The sequence below is a fragment of the Temnothorax longispinosus genome, chromosome 2 (genome assembly GCF_030848805.1).
Source record: "Temnothorax longispinosus isolate EJ_2023e chromosome 2, Tlon_JGU_v1, whole genome shotgun sequence".
Taxonomy (NCBI): Eukaryota; Metazoa; Arthropoda; class Insecta; order Hymenoptera; family Formicidae; genus Temnothorax; species Temnothorax longispinosus.
Window position 1 is genome coordinate 7,730,275 of NC_092359.1, and position 19,668 is coordinate 7,749,942.

General features: G+C 34.8%; 2 protein-coding genes across 25 annotated transcripts in view; one reads left to right on the forward strand and one right to left on the reverse strand.

The window, feature by feature from the left end:
• LOC139807967 (lachesin) overlaps nt 1-19,668 on the forward strand; it is a 268,286-nt gene that overhangs the window by 172,135 nt on the left and 76,483 nt on the right. For all 8 annotated transcript variants that reach the window (XM_071769497.1, XM_071769498.1, XM_071769490.1 and 5 more), the window contains one exon: nt 14,895-15,001. In XM_071769497.1, coding sequence (XP_071625598.1) covers nt 14,895-15,001 — 107 coding nt within the window. The remainder of the gene's footprint in view (nt 1-14,894; nt 15,002-19,668) is intronic.
• On the reverse strand, nt 244-9,638 carry Fuctc (alpha-(1,3)-fucosyltransferase C). 17 transcript variants are annotated; one of them, XM_071769518.1, is made up of 4 exons: nt 9,415-9,638; nt 4,236-4,842; nt 3,560-3,866; nt 244-2,248 (listed from the first exon to the last, which is right to left on the reverse strand). In XM_071769518.1, exons 1-4 carry the CDS (start codon nt 9,445-9,447, stop codon nt 1,846-1,848), a joined length of 1,350 nt encoding a protein of 449 aa, XP_071625619.1. In that variant the 5' UTR covers nt 9,448-9,638; the 3' UTR covers nt 244-1,845. The 17 variants fall into 17 exon arrangements, with proteins under 17 accessions (XP_071625619.1, XP_071625631.1, XP_071625626.1 ...); XM_071769530.1 differs by having other exon boundaries at nt 4,236-5,315; XM_071769525.1 differs by having other exon boundaries at nt 4,236-7,200.

Sequence of the window (19,668 nt, forward strand, 5' to 3'; positions counted from 1 at the left end):
ATTTATTTAAACATCCTATGACTTGACGCGATAACATATACCTACCTATTGCATGTTTGCCTATCGAGACTATTACTACTAGATCAGAATAACAGTTTATTTCTGAATTCGCATTTTTATGAATAAATCGTTAATCAGCGGTGAAGGAATCGATTGAAAAATTATTGAAAATAATTTTTCTTTAATTGCAGAAAATTCTATGTTTTTCTTAAGTAATTAATGGGATAATGACTACAAGAAAAATTTAAATATAAGAAAAATATATTTGTATTTATTACAACGTAACTATGTACAGATTATTTATAATAAAACGCAATTAAGGAAGAATACTGAGATAACATTAACAATAAAAAGTTTGATAAATGTTAGTTTACGAAAATAATGTATTAAATATACATATAATTATCTAATTAAGGTTTTCTCTCTGTTAATTTGAACGAAAACTCTGATATTATTGTTATAAACATTATATAACATTTACGCAATAATAGGTATGCATAGGCGTTACTTACAATTAGCGTAATTTTCCATTTGCATGTACATTTGTATTATTCGCAGATTTACTTTTGCAACTTTACGTTTCCAAAATTAATAATTATGAAGCGTTTATATTAGTTAGTAGTCTGAATCTGCTAATTTTTAAAATATACAATTAAAATTTGGCTGAAAGTATAGAAGAGCTTTAAAAAGAGAAAAAAATATATTTATACAAGCTACGTTAAACGCAAAAAATGCATAGCATAAATCTCGTATATACCTACACACACTCACGCAAAACTGTGATAACGCATTAACAGTTATTATTGGTTAAATGTGTTAACTACCACTGATTATGTCAACGTATATTTATTTTATTTGTATGTGCAATATATGTATGAACACAATGGTCTTTTATTATTATATTTACGCTATTTTATAGACTAGTTGGATATATCTTTTTAAAACAAAATGAGAACAGAATGGAATTGAACGATTAGATTGAATAATGCTGATAAATAAACTATTATTTTAATTTGCTACAACATTTAATTCTTCACCTATTCGGGCAGACGAAGATCGTTTTATAAATACTTATATTTACTAACCATGTAAATGTAATATTTTAAAAAATATCGAAGAAAATATCACGAGAACATTTTTTCCTCGTATAGATAGTTTCTTGATGAGATAAGAAGACTAAATGTCAGTCTTTTATATATACAAATATATGCTTTACATTCGTTCAGTCTATTAATTATCGCTGGAATTTGGATAATAATATACAATTTCCGAAAAACCGGTTCTCCTTATAAAGCGATCAGTAAATCACATATCTATATTCCTCAAACTCTGCGAGTATAGTAGTGTTAGAGCGATGGAGCTTGGCCGCTTTGATCTTCGCTAATCAAGCGAGTAGTGAATATATCGATGTACTACATATTCTCGGCCTAATGACCCATCATCGATGTATAAGTCAAACGTCGAAGCTGCATCGTCGTTCACCTCGTTATAGACTTGAGAAACGCTCAATATGCATAATTGGATAACAGATGACGGAGGAATATCTTATCACGTATAGGCTTAATTACGTATCCAAATCAAAGTTTCCAAAACTAAGATGAATCATATTTAATAATACTGATATATCTTCGTAAAGTCATATTCAATTTGGAAGTAAGATGGATTCGGAAAGTATTTATATCACGATTGATCAATAACGCAGAAGTTGAAGCTAAAATAACGAATGTGCGATTACTATTTACATTATATACATTTTTTTAAATATCTAGGATTACTACGTCAATTTTTATTTAGGTTTAATCAAGCTCTGGGTATTTTCGTTTTACATTTTATTTGAATAGATTATTAATGTTTGTGTGTCCCAGTTTTATAATCCGGCTCCTGTTTCTGATCGCGACTCATTAGCGTACGTTTCGTTGCGTATCCATCAACGTTATTATCTAGAAGCGCTTGAATAGAACATTTATCTTTGGCGTACCAATCCGTTAAATCCGAATAAATTTTCGGCTTTTTCTGCTTATGCAGCACTTCGCAAAGGTTACAAACGGCCTGCTTCGTCCCGACATTGACTCGATAATATTTTTTCCATTGTAGGAAGCTTTGATATCGCTGCAGATCCTGAGTGAGATATTTCAAATACGCGGCGAGCTCCTTCGGACTGTCGAAGTCCAAGGCATTTACGTAGGAATTCGGCGGTGCGAACTGACTGTAGTTGGCGCCTCCGTAAACCACCGGGACGACATTATACCTGCAAGAATATTGATAAGAAAAGCCCGTTATTGATTGATAATATTTTCTTGCAGTTTTGCTTATTCCACCTGCGGAACTATACATAAAAAAAGATATGATAAACAAACCGATGAATCAAGCAAAATTGAAATAAACAATACAGAATAGCTAGTTTTCCGCATTTAATATTATGTACTTTTGTATAACAAACACGTGGGTTAAGCATTATTTTAAAAAAGATGCTGCCTCTGACCTGAATAAATTATTAGCTCTTTTGGTAGACAATAATAAAGATAATTAAAAAATAGGTTCTTGATGTGTTTTTAGACATTTATTGAAAATCACAAGAAATATTGCTTTGACATTTAATACGCTTGTAATTTTTTTACTTTAATTGTATATGTAATAAGTACGCAGTACGCAATCTTGACTGCACGCATTGACATAAATGACAATGATAGATGTCTTTTGACATATAGTCTACATCAAAATATATTTGTCATCAGATATTGGGTGTATGCCCGTAAAATTGGATTATTCGTAATATCGAATGATAAACGAACATATTTAACGATCACCAAAGCATTGTCCGCATTGTGCTCCGTCGAGCAGCTCGTGTTAATAAAAACGGGAAAGAAACACCGCGCGTGGCGTTATCGTTACCATTTGTATTTCGCACAATCCGCAAATAGCAATAAATTCGATTCAATTATTGACGTATTGCCGTATCGATGCTATCATCGCGCCGATAATATTTCAATTCCAGACAATCGTGGAATTTTGATGTCAACTTTATGCTTATTGCATTTACATTAAACGTCAATGCGTAACGCAGCAGTCAGTCTGCATGCGATTTGAATAGGCCCTATATTTGATTGCATATGAATATGAATAATAATAATGAAAATTGGAAAATATCGTTCAAGTGTTAACAACCTTTTTTTCTGAGAAACCATCTGCAATATGCTTGCTCTATAAAAGCTGATTTAAGAGGTAATGACAATTAAAAAAAGAAAATGGCAGAAATAATTTATTAGTAAAAATTTTAAAAAATAACGTTTCTTCACATATATCTTTATTTATATATAAAAGAATTTATTTAAATAATCGGCGCGCGCCGAACTAAAGACTGCAAGAAGTAAGTCGATAAGATAATTTTATATCAGTCTTACATTTTGACTTAAACCATGCATGATGGCATACACGTTACTTATAAGGGTGACTCGTATATCATCAGAGAAAATATCTCGCAGACATTAGTTAGATTGTCTTTGTTTTCGTGCACTGGTTGCGGATAACGATTTCCCGCTATCTGAAGTCGTGTTATTACCTGAGCGGATTCATCAGCTTTTCCGTCACGTAATCGTCGCAGAAGGAATTCTCGAAGGACAGGTAGAAAAAGTAGTCGGCCTCAATTACGTCGCTAAAACAGTTCCGATATTTCTCGCAGCTAAATTCGCCGCACTTGCCATAAATGTCGACGCGTATGTGCTTCGACAGTTCCTCCACATACTTCTGCCGGCCACTTTTGGCATCGCAATTGCTTACAAACCAAGTTACCGGCTTGCTCTTACCCCTGACGGTGTCCAATATCGCAGATGGCATTTCGTCCACCGCGTCCTCTGCACCTGCGAAAACTGATTAGTTCTCGCGTACTCGAGGTAACTTAACATAGTGAGAAGATGATACACCACCCGACAATTTGTCGTTAGGACGTTCGCAGAAGGGTCATTTGTTTTGTGACAGGGAAACTAATTACATTTTGCATAAAAGACACAATAATGGGAGAGAATATAAGAACAATAAGTAAAGAATAGAGATTGTGGTCACTTTCCTATCGAGTATTCTAATTTTTTACTTTAAAACTGTGCCTTCTTATAATATAAAGAATGAAAATCTTGGTATATTGAGTAACATATTTATCCAATATTTAATTTGATTATTTTTATTGATTATAAAAATGGCAATTAAATAAAGAAAAGGATAAAGAAGAAAAAATATATTACTTGTATTATTTTGAAAAACGTTCCAATCAGCATTCCTTGAAGGTGCGAGGAATTTGCCGCTTTTTACATCTTCTATGATATCATAAGTCCAGGGTATGTCACTGTCGAGCCGGTATGTCATCGTGAGGTTGAAGTAGCTCTTTCGATATTTTGGATATACTTCTCGATTGGCTGGACTTTCCAAATTAACGTACACATAAAATTGCGTTGTCTTCCTCTTCTGTGGCACTTCATACGCATCCATCTCGTTACCGTGAAAGAGAATCGCGTCGTAATCTTCCACATTCAAATAGTCCCGATCGTTAAAGACTTTGCACTTATTGAAAGGACAATCGCGGAAAATGTCGCCTGTCCCGAAGTAAAAATTTCTGTCACCGAATAACGTGTTCCAAAGAAGGATAGTTTTTATGCCCTTTTCTCTATATGTCTCCGCTTTAACGGTTACATCCGCAAAATAATTTTCTTCACGAATCATCTTGAGAAATATATCGTGAATTTGAAAATCGCTGTAAGTGACTGAGAAGTAGAGGCATGTTGTCAAGATTGTTGTCACAATTAGACTGACGAAAAGATATGATTTCTTCTTCATTGCTTTGGCAATGTTCATCTGAAAATATACCATCTGCATTTCTTATTATAGTGTTGAGTGATATTGCCGTATTAAATATGGTCTTGCCCTTCGTCACACATTCAACACGTTATATCGTATCCATAAATTCGTCAGAACAAGTCTCCAAGTAATGCTTCGCATAATTGTTGCAAATGTCTTAGCATAACTTATTAAACCTTGTATTATATACATATAGGCGTTTAACGAAATGTTTATATTTGTTGTATTTTGCGTATGTCTACTGTTATTTTATAATGTTTCGTACGAATAATATTTCAGCCTTGATTAGTGAAGATCGTATAAAATAACCGGTTTCAATCGCAGAAGAAATTCCTTGTAGCGATGCGGATGTGGTTTGGTGAATAATCGTTGATATAAATCCGTTCTCCGTAAAGATGATAGGGCAAGAGTGGCAAGAGAGAAAAACTTGTTTTTTTTTTAACTACTTATTATTAGCTTCAGTGTCACACCTTGGAAAGACGAAACGCAAAATTACTCACGTTGAAAGATTAAGGCACGTATATATATGTGTGAGATTATCTTATCTCGTTTGTGTTCTACGAAAAAATAAATTGCGGCAGTCTATTGCAAATAATCTGTAGCTTGCCTAGTAATTCAGTAAATTCCTTAGAATTATTTGATGGTGTTCCTGTACTTCTATTTATTAACCCTCCATTGCTCTCGTATGAGGCGAACACTCAGGTCGCTTTTATTTTTTTAATTGCATAGAAGTTGACCCTGAAACTTTCTGACTTTTCACTTACAATTTTCTAGACTATATTTGTATGGTTATTTTCTAAAATTTCGTTAGAACAATATTTAGACTTTCTGAGTGCGGAGTGCTCATGGCGAGAACAAATTCGTACAGTCAACGCGACTCGCGCTGTTGCTAAACCTAATACTATCGCTATCGCTATCGCCTGTTGTACAAGGGGCTTTACCGTGACAGATTGATGTATGTACCGATCGATGTCTCATCCTCTTGTTACAAGACCGTGTTGATTTGAGAAAAATATGTGGCAACACCGTAACTAAATCACACTGTGACACACATATAGGTGCAGCGCGGCACTCATAAGATAGCACTAACGTTAATTTGCTGAACGAGGGCAATGGAAGGTTAATGATTAACACGCTCGATCGTATACCTCGCGCCGAGATATGTACACATACCGTTTTATGTACGCACGTGCGTTTCAACAAAATAAGAATTCTCTTTATTCAAATGTGTTGTAGACTCTTTAACCCTCAGGGTACGATCTATAAAAAAGTTACGTTCCGTACGAACATGGGTTAGCCTAACCCGGCGACTTTGATTGACTGTATATCGGGCTGTAATTTATCAATTGAAACAAATTTTTTTTTCTTTGGATCGGAAATTTTCTCAAAAATATAATGGCGTTGGTAGATTTATTACCTTATTTGTTTAAACAAAGATACATTTGAAAATGTAAACCATTCTCAAAAAATTTTCATAAAAATTCATTTTTTCTTTTAAATTGCATAACTTTATGAAAAAAAAAGATATCGACATTTTTTAAGTCGCGTTTGAAAGCTAAAAAGTTGTTCTTTGAAATGGCTGAATTCGTTTTTTGATCCATTCCAAAAAGTATATTTTTTTTGAACTATGAAAATACCCGTTTTTTTGCGATAGCGATATAACGTTACTTGCTTGATTTATCGTAATAACGCAAAAAAAAATATCTTAAAGTAAAAATAGTTCTTTTGGATGTTGTTGATTAGTATAATATAAATAAATAACAAAAATTGCATGCACGGATACGTTATGCTGGTATGCTACAGAGCATCATTTTGAGGTTAGAATGCACAAAAGTATATTAAAAATAGTAAATTATACATACCAGAATACTCTACTGCAGCAAATACTCGAAAAACATAAATTTTTTTTGTTTGAAAAACACGGATTTTGTAACGTTCCGTACGAACTGGGTGTAGACTACCCGAGTTCAATTTTCAAACTTGTATACCTTGAGCACCAAGCGTAGACTGACGCTGCCCCTTGGCGCTTACATAGTAGCTACCTCAAAGATTTCCCCCCCCCCGGTACGGACCCCCACCATTCACTTCCTTTAAAATGGCGCTACTTTCAAAATTACGCTCGGGTTACGCTAACCCAGATCGTACCCTGAGGGTTAACGTACTACAGTTATAGAGGAACGTTTTTCGCGTTTTTCGCTTATAACAGATTACATCACTTCGTGCGTGCGTGCAAGTTCACATTTATCTCCGGTCACCATTTATCTATTTTCATCAGTTCGCACTTATCTCCAATTATTATTTGTAGTATGACGCATAAAGTCCGAGAAATGTGTCCTTCAACTTTGCGCGATATCTCTGTGAAATAAAATTATACATTTACATGACTTAAGATAGGATAAATTTGTGTGATAAGTTATCTTCTTATTCAATAAGTATGAGAATATACGACCGTGTAAGATATACAATACAGATAAACAAAGGGAAAAACGCCGTAATCGGTCAGGACTGGATCTTGCCTGTCCGAATAATATATTAATTCTTATTGAGTGACTTTTTACGTACAATTCAGTCCTGACCGATTATGGCGTTTTTCCCTTTATCTTTTTTATTATTTTAAGTTTCGTAATGATATTATGAAAAATTTTACGTTAAAAATAATTGTACTGTTTATTAAAACGAGATAATGATAATCGCGCTAATAATAAGAATTAAAATGTAAATACGTAATTTAACATTGTACATACATAAGACATGTAGCGCAAGCGATAGAATAAAAGCGTAAATGTTAAAGGTATTCTAAGCTTCAAGGAGATATCAGATGCAACTAGTGCAAGAGAACGGGCGATTAATTCGCTACGACTCTTGGGATGAAAGCGCTCGATGAAACAGGAGAAATTTTTCATGGATGAATAATCGAGTTCTTTCAAAAGATCGTAAACGTTTGATGTTCTTTTGGGATAGATGTTCTATCCCGTTCACTTTGTCTGTAGGCTGGTATCAGGAAAGTGGGCGGACGCGAACACGAGGTTTCGTTTGATTAAAAATTGCTCTCTTATGATATCCAGCATGAATAGACTTTTTCTCTACTTGCAGCCTAGAGCGTGCTTTAATCTCTCATCGCAGTTGCATTGCATGCAATAAGTAGCATTTAAAGTGGACATTTAAGACGGGCGAGATGGTTCATGGACTAATTGAATAACACGCAGTGAGCTATGTAGCTGTAATGGAAAGCTAAGAACGAATAACGCTATTGTTAAATGCTTGAAAATAACGGCACGGAGACGATATACGTGCAAACGTATAATATATCAAATATTACTTTTTAATATCAGAATCGGTTGTTATTTTGTTCCTGTTTTTATATATGACGGGTATTTGCTCTACGTAAAATTTACTATTATTTATATGGACGTATCTCGATCATATCCACAGCATTTAATACGCAGTAAGTGAGTTAATATTGTAGGCAAATACACAATTGAACCGTTTAATCCTAATTGACAATAATGAGGATTGCACCAAGCCGGAAGGCGGTTAAAATGATGAACGCAGAGAATTAAATAGTTAATAATTAATTTTACTCTATTTCTGCTTATTTGTTAAAAGCGTAAACAAAGTTATTTGTCAATCGCATAATTAAAATAGAACAAATCTCATTTTAACTTATTGTAATTACAAATAAACTGTGGCAAATATTATATTGTCTGCAGCAATACATACACATTATATATTTTATTTAATTTATTATTATTACTATTATTATTACACATGTTATTACATATTGTTGTGTACTTGATCACATATTTCCTGTTTCAATAATATTATCATTGTTAATCATTACTAAAGGATCTTTTATTAAAACAAATTAAATTTATTGAATTATGATCGCGTCTACGTTATAAAGAATAACATGCGAATAAAGTTTCCAAAATAACACAGCTTGAAAAACATTTTTATTTTGGCACAAAAATTTAATTATTAAGAATTAGTAAATTTATTTAAAAGAGCTTTTTTACGTATTTTTTTTTGCTTTACTCAGAATTCAGGGACGATATTAAATTTATTGCCTTTAACCGTGACTATATATGTATACTTGATCGATTGGGCGAGATCAGTTTACTAGCGTGACTAAAACATCGCCACAACACTTTTTCATAGACATTATATTACATCACGAATGCAGCAGGTTCCATACCGGTGATTTGAGGTCACGGTTCCCATAGCGCGCCAATCCGATACGTACCGGTTAACATTGATAAATTACACCGTCATTTTGTACAAGTTCAGCACATGTAATTAACCAACAATTGACATTGTACCGTAAGTTTTTTTTTCACAATAACATCGATGCACAAAGCGACATGGATATATAACGGTAACAGAAAGTGTTTAAGTAAAGCGCCGAAGGTTGCCAAGTCATCGGTTGCATAATCGCTATTTTAACTCACGGTCGAAATTGATTATGTACATTTTAACACGTGGGATGCACATGTAATTTGTTAAAAATCTGTACCTAACCTGACCTAATCTGGCGTGCGTTTCTATCAGATTAATTTCGATTGGTCCTACCGCACCGTGGATGAAAGCATTTTTCGTTGCCATGTTCTTGACGAGATCTCACTACGGTGCAATGCGCACTTTTGCAAAGGATTGCGCGTTATTACGAAATTACGTATCTCGATCGATCGCATCACTCTGGCGCCGCGCAACATTTCGTGTCTCGCGGGATGTATACTGTAATAGTCGCGACGGTCGCCACGTGCGTCACGACCTGCCGCCTTGAAAGTTGCAACTCGACTGGCTAAACAGAGCGCAGATATCCTATGTCCTATCCTATAACACATTCTACCTAACCCAGACTGATCGGTCTCGGTAGCGCAAAAATAAAGCGGTTCCCGGAATCCGACGTTCCGTCAAATGAAAATTGCGCGTGAAGAAATGCCACTCGACTCTGTAATTAAAGTACGATTATTACGACTCGAGCGGTATTTCCAGATATTTTACATTCGGTTGCACATAGATAGCAGCGATAATTATCTTGAATATATCGAGGATACTGACACTCAGTGATATATGACGCGGAAAAAATTGGGACATGATAATAAAATTAATTTTCATATTTTATTAATAATAGACACAAGATTTTATAAATGGAATATGAAGAGCAGATGAAAAGGTTTTAAAAATATCTTGATATTTATAATTTCTCATTTGTAAACTACAAAATACTGCGCGATATGTGCACACATGCACACGAAATAATTCAGTTGATCAGAACGTGTTTATAAAGCGTTGAAATTTATATACGTGTATTTATATTTCGAAAATATATTAAATTTATCATGTACTTAAAGGTTACTATTTGGATAGTGTGGAATACATTTAAAATAAATGTTTTGCCGTGAAAATTTTCGAAGGTAATACGCTCGATTAATGCTTTGTTTAAGAAATATACGCACGATCAAATAGATTATTAATTTTGTTCGCGAAGAATCGATGGGTTAGAATATTGTTTTAGCCAGCAAATATTCTTTATTGCTTTATCTTACATTAACCTTTTTATCGCTAAAACGATAACGTCACCGTTACATGCGATAACGGTGCCTTTACTATAGCCACAATAGGTACGACAATTGTTGTAATGGCAGCTAAACTAAAATATTTGAGTAGTGATTTGTTATAAATTTGGTTTATTACAAGAATATAAATGTAAAATGTAATGTAATAACATATTTATGTAGACATTTATTTTTCTGCTTGCTCTCTTTCGATGTACATTGAGGTGTTAATTCATTAATTATTAAAATCCATCAAAGTAATTAAAATATTTTTTAATAAGTAATTACAAAATTATATTTGCATGCGAAATATATGCGGCTGCGTGTGCATAGTGGAAAATAATTTCTATTTTTCAGTCTTTATAAAATAAATATAAACGTATTTGTAAATTAAACTTTATAACATTTATTTAATCAATGGATTAATTAAATGAATATTTAGGTTTGCGTATAGTAACATTTCGAAGCGCGTAATCGTACTCGAGTAGATACGTATATCTACATAATAGAACCATGACTCACTTAATTATGTATAGTATGTATACTATTACGATATGCTGATACAATCTTATTTGTAATTTAATTTCTGTGTATATTATTAGCTTCTATTAGCACAAGTATCTATAAATATGTCATTCATAAAATAGTAATAAATCTTGATTGAAATCGCTTTTCTGAGAAATATATGTGATGAGAATTATTTTCTCATATACATCTTGAATTGTTCATGATTTATAAGAAGACGACAAAATCAAGAGCGTAATGGAAATAGAAACTGTTATTAATTAAAATAAATAATACTGTTAATGTTTAATTTATCTCACTAAGATTCAAAAGTCACCTTTACTGTGTAATATTTTATGAATGGAACGGAATCAATATTTTAGATGACTTAAGTTTTTCGCATGCGTATTTACGCAACGTTAGCGTTTTAATTGGTAACTTTAATTGGTTTCGCGTCGCAAATTACTTGAGTACAGTATAGCATTTGGGATAGTCAGCACCAGGCCGGGGTAATTTGTCTTTCTCGACTAAATAATAATTTAAATTCTTGGAACTCGACCTTGCCGTAGTCTCCCACCCGGAAGTTCTCCAGGGGATTCTCCCTGGCCACTATCTCATAAAGATAGTCGTCAATGTATCCTGCTACTGGAAACCCGCAAAGCTTCTGAAAATTCTGTTCGCATTAAAGTAACTCGTGCTCTGTCTTTTCCCAGAGCGCTATACTCTTTTATTAATTTCTTTCATTACACATTCTAGAACTTTTTAGCAAAAAATGATAGTATGATGCCTTTTCACAAGTTGATTAGCGTTACACTTTCTATTGCTTTCAAGTTTTTTATTTGCTATCTATTTTATCCTAGATTAAGAAATAAAAAACCGATATAAAATGTACATATATATAATGTCTTTTAAATTATATATATGTATGTACACGGAAAAAAAATGAAGTTGCTTCGATTAAACGTCAACGTCAGGGGCTGCCACAACCATATGTAGTTAATTCAATTGGATATTAGGTATTGGACCAAATATTTAAATTATTAAAACAATTATCTGATGTTTTTTGTTCATTAATATTGATGTTGCATCAATAAATTTTATCTCAATAACACTGATACTGTTGATACAAAAAATGATGTTGTTGATACATTATTTTTTTCCGTGTATATATAATTAAAAAGACCTAAATTGGACAACGTAGTCTTTGTAGTGAAAGATATCAATTTTTTCTCTTTTATTGTAACAAATATATATGTATATTTTGCAAAAAAGTTCAGTAATATGATATGTAAAATTAAAAATATTTAACTGAAAATGTTTAGCTTGCGCGTTAATATTACCGAGATGCCAAATTGTCATTGTGTTTTCTTGCCAGAATATAAATGATGACCTTGATACTTTAATAACAAATGTTAATGACAGATTAATAACAGAGCATTTTATATGAAAAAAGAAAGATAACAAATCCGGATCCGAACGTTTATCGTGAATCGTTTTTCAAGAAATGTGATAGTGAGCATGGCATCAAGAGTTAGAATTGTCGGGTTTTCGCCAAAACGTCGCACGTTACGTTGGTGTGCGTCAGTGTGCACGGACTTCCGGTCAGTGCGAAGTCTTCGACCGGAATTGACGGCGGTCCTCTTCCGGTCGAGCAGTCAGCCAACTATCCTCCTACTTCACTCTCGAGTGCACCAGCTCCAAAAGTTCCTCAGAAGAGTCGTCATTCGACACGGATGTTCCGGCGTATCCACCACCTTCCTCTTCTTTTCAGCACCTTCGATTTTCCTTCCATGTCGACGTTAGACGCGTGTTTCGCTCACAACGTCAAAGAGGATATTGTGAGAGCGATCGTTTCATCATAATACTTTCTGGAGTCATAATACCATCTCTTTCCTGTTTTTATCATTACATTAGTTTATTAAAAATATTTTATTATGAATGCACATAATTATATTATAATATTTATCATTTATCAAGAATTTTAAATTTGCTTGAAAACAACGAAGGCAGAAAAAGAACGGATAAAATAATTGCTAAATGTTATTTTAAAAAGATTTATATATATATTACTGCGTGTAAGAGAGTTGTTCGAGCTTCGAAACTTAAGGTTGCAGATATATATGTATATCGCAAGTTATTTGATATCCTACGTTTGATATTATTTTATATGTGATAAAAATTTCGTGTGGTTTCACGTATTCGCGAGCTTAACAAAACGTTCTTTGACGAGTATCAAAATGTTGACGCGTTTATTAAAACGAAAGTCAGGACTGTGACATTTGTCAACTGGGTGGTAAATTTTTTCCGCCGATTCACGGCGCTATTTAAATTTTGGCACATGATGCGTGCTGCTCCTCTCCTCTCCTGCATTGTTTAAATACAAATACCTTGCGGTTTTTGTGGTCGCACGCAAAGTGCGAAAGAATATGAGGGATTATCCGGCGGCATCGGTTGAATATTCCAGTTTGCGCCGGCACAATGGGAATAATAATGATGAAAATATTGTACGTTTAATATTCTACGAGCACACTTTCAGTCCCGCAGCTGTAACGATACATGCGTTTTGGTTCAGCTTTAAACGAGAAGTATCGTCGCTATATAAATTTTAACTCGAATTCCACGACGCTCCTGTCTGCATGATAATTGGTCGTATTCCGAGTGCAGGTATTCGTAAAAATTCGAACGCGCAAACGAGTTTGGACCAGGCATTACGAGATATTTCACGAATATTGCGTAAGCTTTGACAATATTTAGCGGAATAACATAAAATAAATGCTTTATTTATAAATACAGTATATTCTATATGTATGTATTTTTTTTATCTCGCGCATGATTGCGATACCAGATAGTGGACTTTATTTTCGTAGTAGTTGTAGTAATGACCAATGCATGGACTTTTAATTAAACATATATATACGTATCTATATATATGCATTATTATTCTTTCAGCATTTCATTCGGGAATGCCATCATTTGTACCACATGAATAGCTCATATACGTATGCATAATTGCAATCTATTAATACGATTACAGGATTCATTGCATTATAAAAATCCGCGAAATCGGATTGTTTGTTCGGATGTGAATAATTAATTCACAATGGTGTTAATAAGCATTCTTTGTATGACAAGCATGAAATCAAATAAGCAAATTTCTAAATAAAAAGTATGTAAACGAGTCGATTACAAATTAAAATAACTTTACAGGCATGAATAAATAAACGTGAATAAATAATGCAAATTGCAAGCACGCACCATAGCGCTCACCATACCATGACGGTTAAAAATGCTGGAACTTAATTTCGTTCGCGAAAATGTTTTTCGGATATATATGCCGACGTCGATTCGTAACGGCGTGATTTCGGATGTGACACGATAGCGGACCTCACCACGAGCAATCGTTTCTCGCTAATTCGTCTTCGAACGGACCTCATTTATCGACTATCACAATTCGGCGGGACACCGACCACGACGGTTCGAAGATAAAAAATTCACGAGCCGATACGAGCACGGCCAATTTTCTATTTGGCCATCAAGAGTTTATCAGTCACTATTATCGTTTTATTGACACCGTCAATAATATTTATACATACTAAAATATTGGCGAGAAGAAGAGTTAATCGCGTTATTGGTTATGGCAGCTCGACGGTCGTCTCAATTATATTTCGCGTCATACGTCACCGCGCGGATTCGTATTACGAAGTGCAAGGTATCGAATTTTACACTGAACTTGCTCCGAGCGAGCAACGAAGAGAGTTTAGTTCTCCGAATTGTTGGAAAACAACCGGTTTTTCAACAATAGAAATTATATTTTCGGAATTTAATTTAAGAAGGATTCTACAAAAATATCAATCACGATTTATTGAGGTTTATAGATCCGCTAGATCTGAATTAAAAAATAGCTCAGATAGTCAAGGATTAATAATTGTTATGCTACGCATCGATACGAGAATTGCATAACTGATGGTACTTCTTTATGTGTTGCAGCGCTTTCCGATCCGCCAATATTTGCCGAACCGATACCAAATGTAACGGTGGCGCTGGGAAGGGACGTCAGCCTACCCTGTGTCATCGAAAATCTCGGAACTTACAAGGTAACATACTGAATCTTTAAACGCTTACATAAATGTGTACTTGCATGTAGCCGCGATCTAAATTGAACGTCTCCCTTCTTAGTTTCGCGCTGGCAACCGCTTCCTCCTATCCCTGTAATTTTCTTCTTCATTCCTGGAGCGTGTTTTCCCAGCGGTCAGAACTTGCCATCCTTTACTAAACAGAGTTTCCTCAATTATTTGTTAACCGGATTACAAAGAGCGTGTTATAGCGGCGGTCTTGCAAAGATGTTTGTTACAAAGTTCCGTTTTTTTAAATCGTATTTGCGAGGGTAAAATGCTAATCTTCCTCATAATGTTCCACGCAATGTTTTTGTCTTAATTTAGTTGGTCTACCTAAAATCTACGGTAGTCTACGTAAAATCGCGGATGATCTCCGCATATGGAATATAATTACCCACGATATTTACATACCCATATATTATTTCGCGAGCCTTTCCTTCAGCAACCAAGGCATCGTGACGTAACGCAGCAGATAGAAAAAACCAGGCCATTAGATACGTGTTCTTATGTAATACGCTTTCAAAGGTTGCTATACTTCCTTCTGAAGTAATATAAGTTTGATACATATCTTGCAACAAGATATAAATCAATATATTTTTATTGCGTGATATATTAACTCACGTAATATTACAGGACCTAGATCGGATAAGCTGCGTGCCTTTTTTACTATAACAGTCTCTATGATGTATTTAGAATATTACACATCAAAAAATCATGCAAAGAAGAACAGGCTTCCTCGTAAGAATAAAAAAGACACTCGTAATCGGTATCTGGTATACTTTGTGATCTGCGGGCTCGTCCCGGTATAGCATTGAAGACCGCTGTTAGGCAACCGTATTGGAAACGCATCAGTTGTCCCGTCAGGGAGTTGGATGCGAGACGCCACTATACCGCAGCCTGCAGGCGATCAACGTTACACACGGACAAACATATCGGCAGGCGTAACGAGCGATGTAGTTTTCCAAAGTGAAATGGGTATTTGCGCTTCGAGGGATGTATGAAAAATCGAGGAAATCCTTGAACTTCATTAAAAGTTGTCGATCGTATCGTCATTCCCATTTTCCCGTTCGGGGGAATCAAAGCTGCGTGCCTGACTGACGTCGAAGATCCGGCGAGATGAATGAACGAATCGCGAGATGTTTTTATGAGAATTTAACCCGATCAACACTGACGATTTTTATATTACATAACAGCAATTTCGAAGTGGCGCGGCGGGTAATCGAAGTCACACGTCAATAAATAAAACATTATTATTTTACAATTATTATTATTATACACGATGATTATCCGTGGTATAGAACTCTTCACTTTCAGATATAGAAGAGAAAATATAACTTTTTCGCTACCAATATCCCAATAAATTGCGCGGATAATATTCTAGTTAATTAATTTATTAGGAAGCAACGTATCTAAAATGCATTGTATCTTGCGCTTCGTTTCTCTCGTAGCTTGCAATTACTTGAAAGCCTGTATTCATACTCGGGTGGACATGCCGTACCGTTAGTCAGAAAATTGCATTAAGCACGCGATTACGTCTCGCACGGATAGCCTTGAGCGGTAAACGGGACCGATCGTCAACCGATCGCGATGCGAAAGAGCGATGCTATAATATTCTTTGATATAGAGAGTCCACTGGCCTCTCTGTACAGGATGTTCCAGGTCAAATTTCTTCACGGATAAAATTACTTTCATCTGTGCCGAATATTTTGGTGAATATCGCGAGACGGTTTTTTATTAGAAAAAAATATGTTAATTAAAATAACAATTAATTACTTCTGAGATAAGCAATCAAAATATTATCAAAAATATTAAATACTTTTAAGAGAAATAAAACTTTTTATATAGATTAATAAATAACAGGATACTGCTATCCAATTTTTTAAGTCAATAATAATAAAATTTCCAATCACAAAGATAAGATGTTGAATATATTTTTGGTAATTGTGGCACGATTTTTTTGGACATGTTTTTGCTAATTGGGATATCCCGCGCGTAAAGTCTTTGGCCTGGATCCTGGATGTTGGGAGAGGCGGAAGGCCGCACGCGCTCGGACCAGTTTGCGCTGGGCAGAAGACGGTTATTAGGCGAAACCAACCGCTCCGGAACTGCCGCATGACTCGGCGAACTTTCCAGACGATAACGCAAAGGTGGAAAATCACTGATATATCAGGCGCAGGAACCGGGAAATTGAGATTGCATCAACTTCGGAACTCTCCTACGGCTATTAAGAATGCCATTAAAGTGATACGGCGATGTTCGTGTGTGAGCAAACGTTTTCCGATCGCGCGTCGTTCGAGCGTCGCGTCGTACAACTGATAAGCGCGCTCGCTCGCGAACGGCTCGCGTAACTTCTTACGCGATATTGAATAAAATGGTAATTTTTTTTTTCGTCCCGCTCCGCACGCTCGCGATTCGACAGTGCCGTCGATATCCCGCTTGTCGAAAATTCATCGAGACATCGCTCGTCCGCGCGGCGCGTCCCGATTCGAAAATAAATTTCTCCGCCTCTCCGAACGTCGCGCGCGGAGCTCGAAAGGAGCCTGAGAATTTTCCGTCTCTTTAACGATCGCGAAAATAGACCATTGTGCGGCACGGATATTCCTCCTTCTTCGAGATGTGCGCGAAATAGTTTCCATTTCGGATTGGAAGGAATGCGCGCGGTTGCACAGCAATAGCTCGATTTCAGAGGAACAAACCGCGATCGCCACCGAATCGTTCGTTGTTTCTACCGAGGCTGTAAAGGTATTTGGCTTGTGCCTGGCGGCCCGGCCCGAGGATTGCCTCAGCTTTTCAACCGGTCGTTTTCAGGCTGCGAATCTGGTGCAATATCGAAGCCATCTCTTGCTGCGCTGTTTTCCCGGCGACAATACAAATAAGATATATGTCGCGTAAACACTTTAGTGGTTATCATTTTCCGGTTGTTTCTTCTTTTTCTATATTTTCTATTTTCTGTATTAATTCAATCTTATTTCATTTAATTCTAAGTAAATTGTGTTTATATATCTTTGAAAATTAAAATTTATCTGGATATTTATGTTATACGAATCTTTTAGTTGCGTTTATTTATTGAACACGGCAGCTCATTATCTTCTTATATATACATATGATCTATTTCCATTTGTGAAATAAATAAATTGTAGCATATACAATTATTTTATTTTAACGAAATATTATGTATTCTCAGAACACGTATATCAATATTCTATAAAGAATTATTTTAAAAAAATCAATGCTTTGAAGCAGCTTGGAAAATATTTATCTGTAATATATTTAATCAATTCGAAACGTATTCGTTCCTCGCATAAAGTATAAACGACGCAGAAGGGTAATCTAATTTTCTACGGTTCTGAATCGCCTTAGAGAGTTTACACGGCACCGTGGCCGACGACGGTAGGACGCGCAATCGTTTTTTCTTCGTATTCAAAACACGTAGCCCGTCTACGACGAGTCTCGTTAGAGTCGACATTTCGAGAGCGCCTAGCCGCCGCGCATTGCAGTTCTTGACTGAGCCCTTTGATCAAAACGCCAGAAAATTTCATCTGCAGGGTGCCAAAGTTTCTCCTTCTCTGTCCTCTCTGCCTGCCCCGGCGGAACGCGAAGAAACCGTACGACTTCGCGAATTTTCAGATTTAATTATGCCAGGAAGACCTTTTCATGCTGAGAAAATTGCCTCTTTGACCCTTTTGCGAGATGAATTGCACCGGCGCCGGTTGAAAAATCGTTGCGAATAAATGCAAAGTGTTAACTCACACGTAATAATAAAAATTCTTAAGAATACGTCCCGGCGAACATGTCCCAGCTTTAATGTTTTATTATTGCCTTGTTAAATTTTTATAGATTATTTTTAAAATTACAATTTTCATACTAAGAGCATTTTAATTAACGAACATTTATCAGATGTTATTATTTCATTTTGCATCTCTCTTCAACTATTTGGAGAGGCAATTATGATGTAGGAAGTATGGTGAATTAAAAACAGACATATGTTTATGTCGAATTTGTGAAAGGAGATCTTCCAAGAAGTTTTATTTTCATAAAGAACTGATTCGAAAGAAATGTATATGGATAATTTATAATTATATTTAAAATGACGAAAATATTTAGTATAATGAAACTGTAACTGTAAAAAGTTATAATGCACAATTATTGTACATAAATTATTATTATTATTGATTGTATCAGAATTGACAGCTATTTGAAATTAACATCAGTGGTGAATTAATTCAAATTAATTAATTAAAATTGGTAGCAAATACATGTGTGTACATATAAAAAATATATTTGTCGATGTTTTTTCTTTTTTACGAAATATAACATTGCAGTTTTTTTCAAATTTTTGATATTTAATTAACAAAAATTAAAATTAAATAAAGTAAAAATTTTATTACTTATTTGCTTTTTCTTGCTTATTTGCTTTTTGTGAATCGATTTAGAGACTTTGACAGTAGAAACAACATTGCATTTTATTGTACTAATGGTAATTCTTTTTAATTATTCAATTTAACAAATTCTCGAGCGCAAATTCTCTCGCGAACAAATTCAAACGTGTTTCTTTTCAATCACGAATGTTATCGTACGCAATTTAGTGTTATTCGTAAATGCTAATGCATTATTATTAATTGATAAATCAATAACAAATGCACGTG

What these genes read in the sequence shown, in the direction of transcription:
- Fuctc (XM_071769515.1), bottom strand. Translation starts at nt 9,447, where the DNA reads ATGGCAACGAAAAATGCTTTCATCCACGGTGCGGTAGGACCAATCGAA. An exon ending in CGTTTTTCAAAATAATACAA is followed by an intron (nt 3,867 to 4,235) that starts GTAATATATTTT and finishes AGAACTAATCAG; the next exon opens with TTTTCGCAGGTGCAGAGGAC. An exon ending in AAGCTGATGAATCCGCTCAG is followed by an intron (nt 2,249 to 3,559) that starts GTAATAACACGA and finishes ATATTCTTGCAG; the next exon opens with GTATAATGTCGTCCCGGTGG.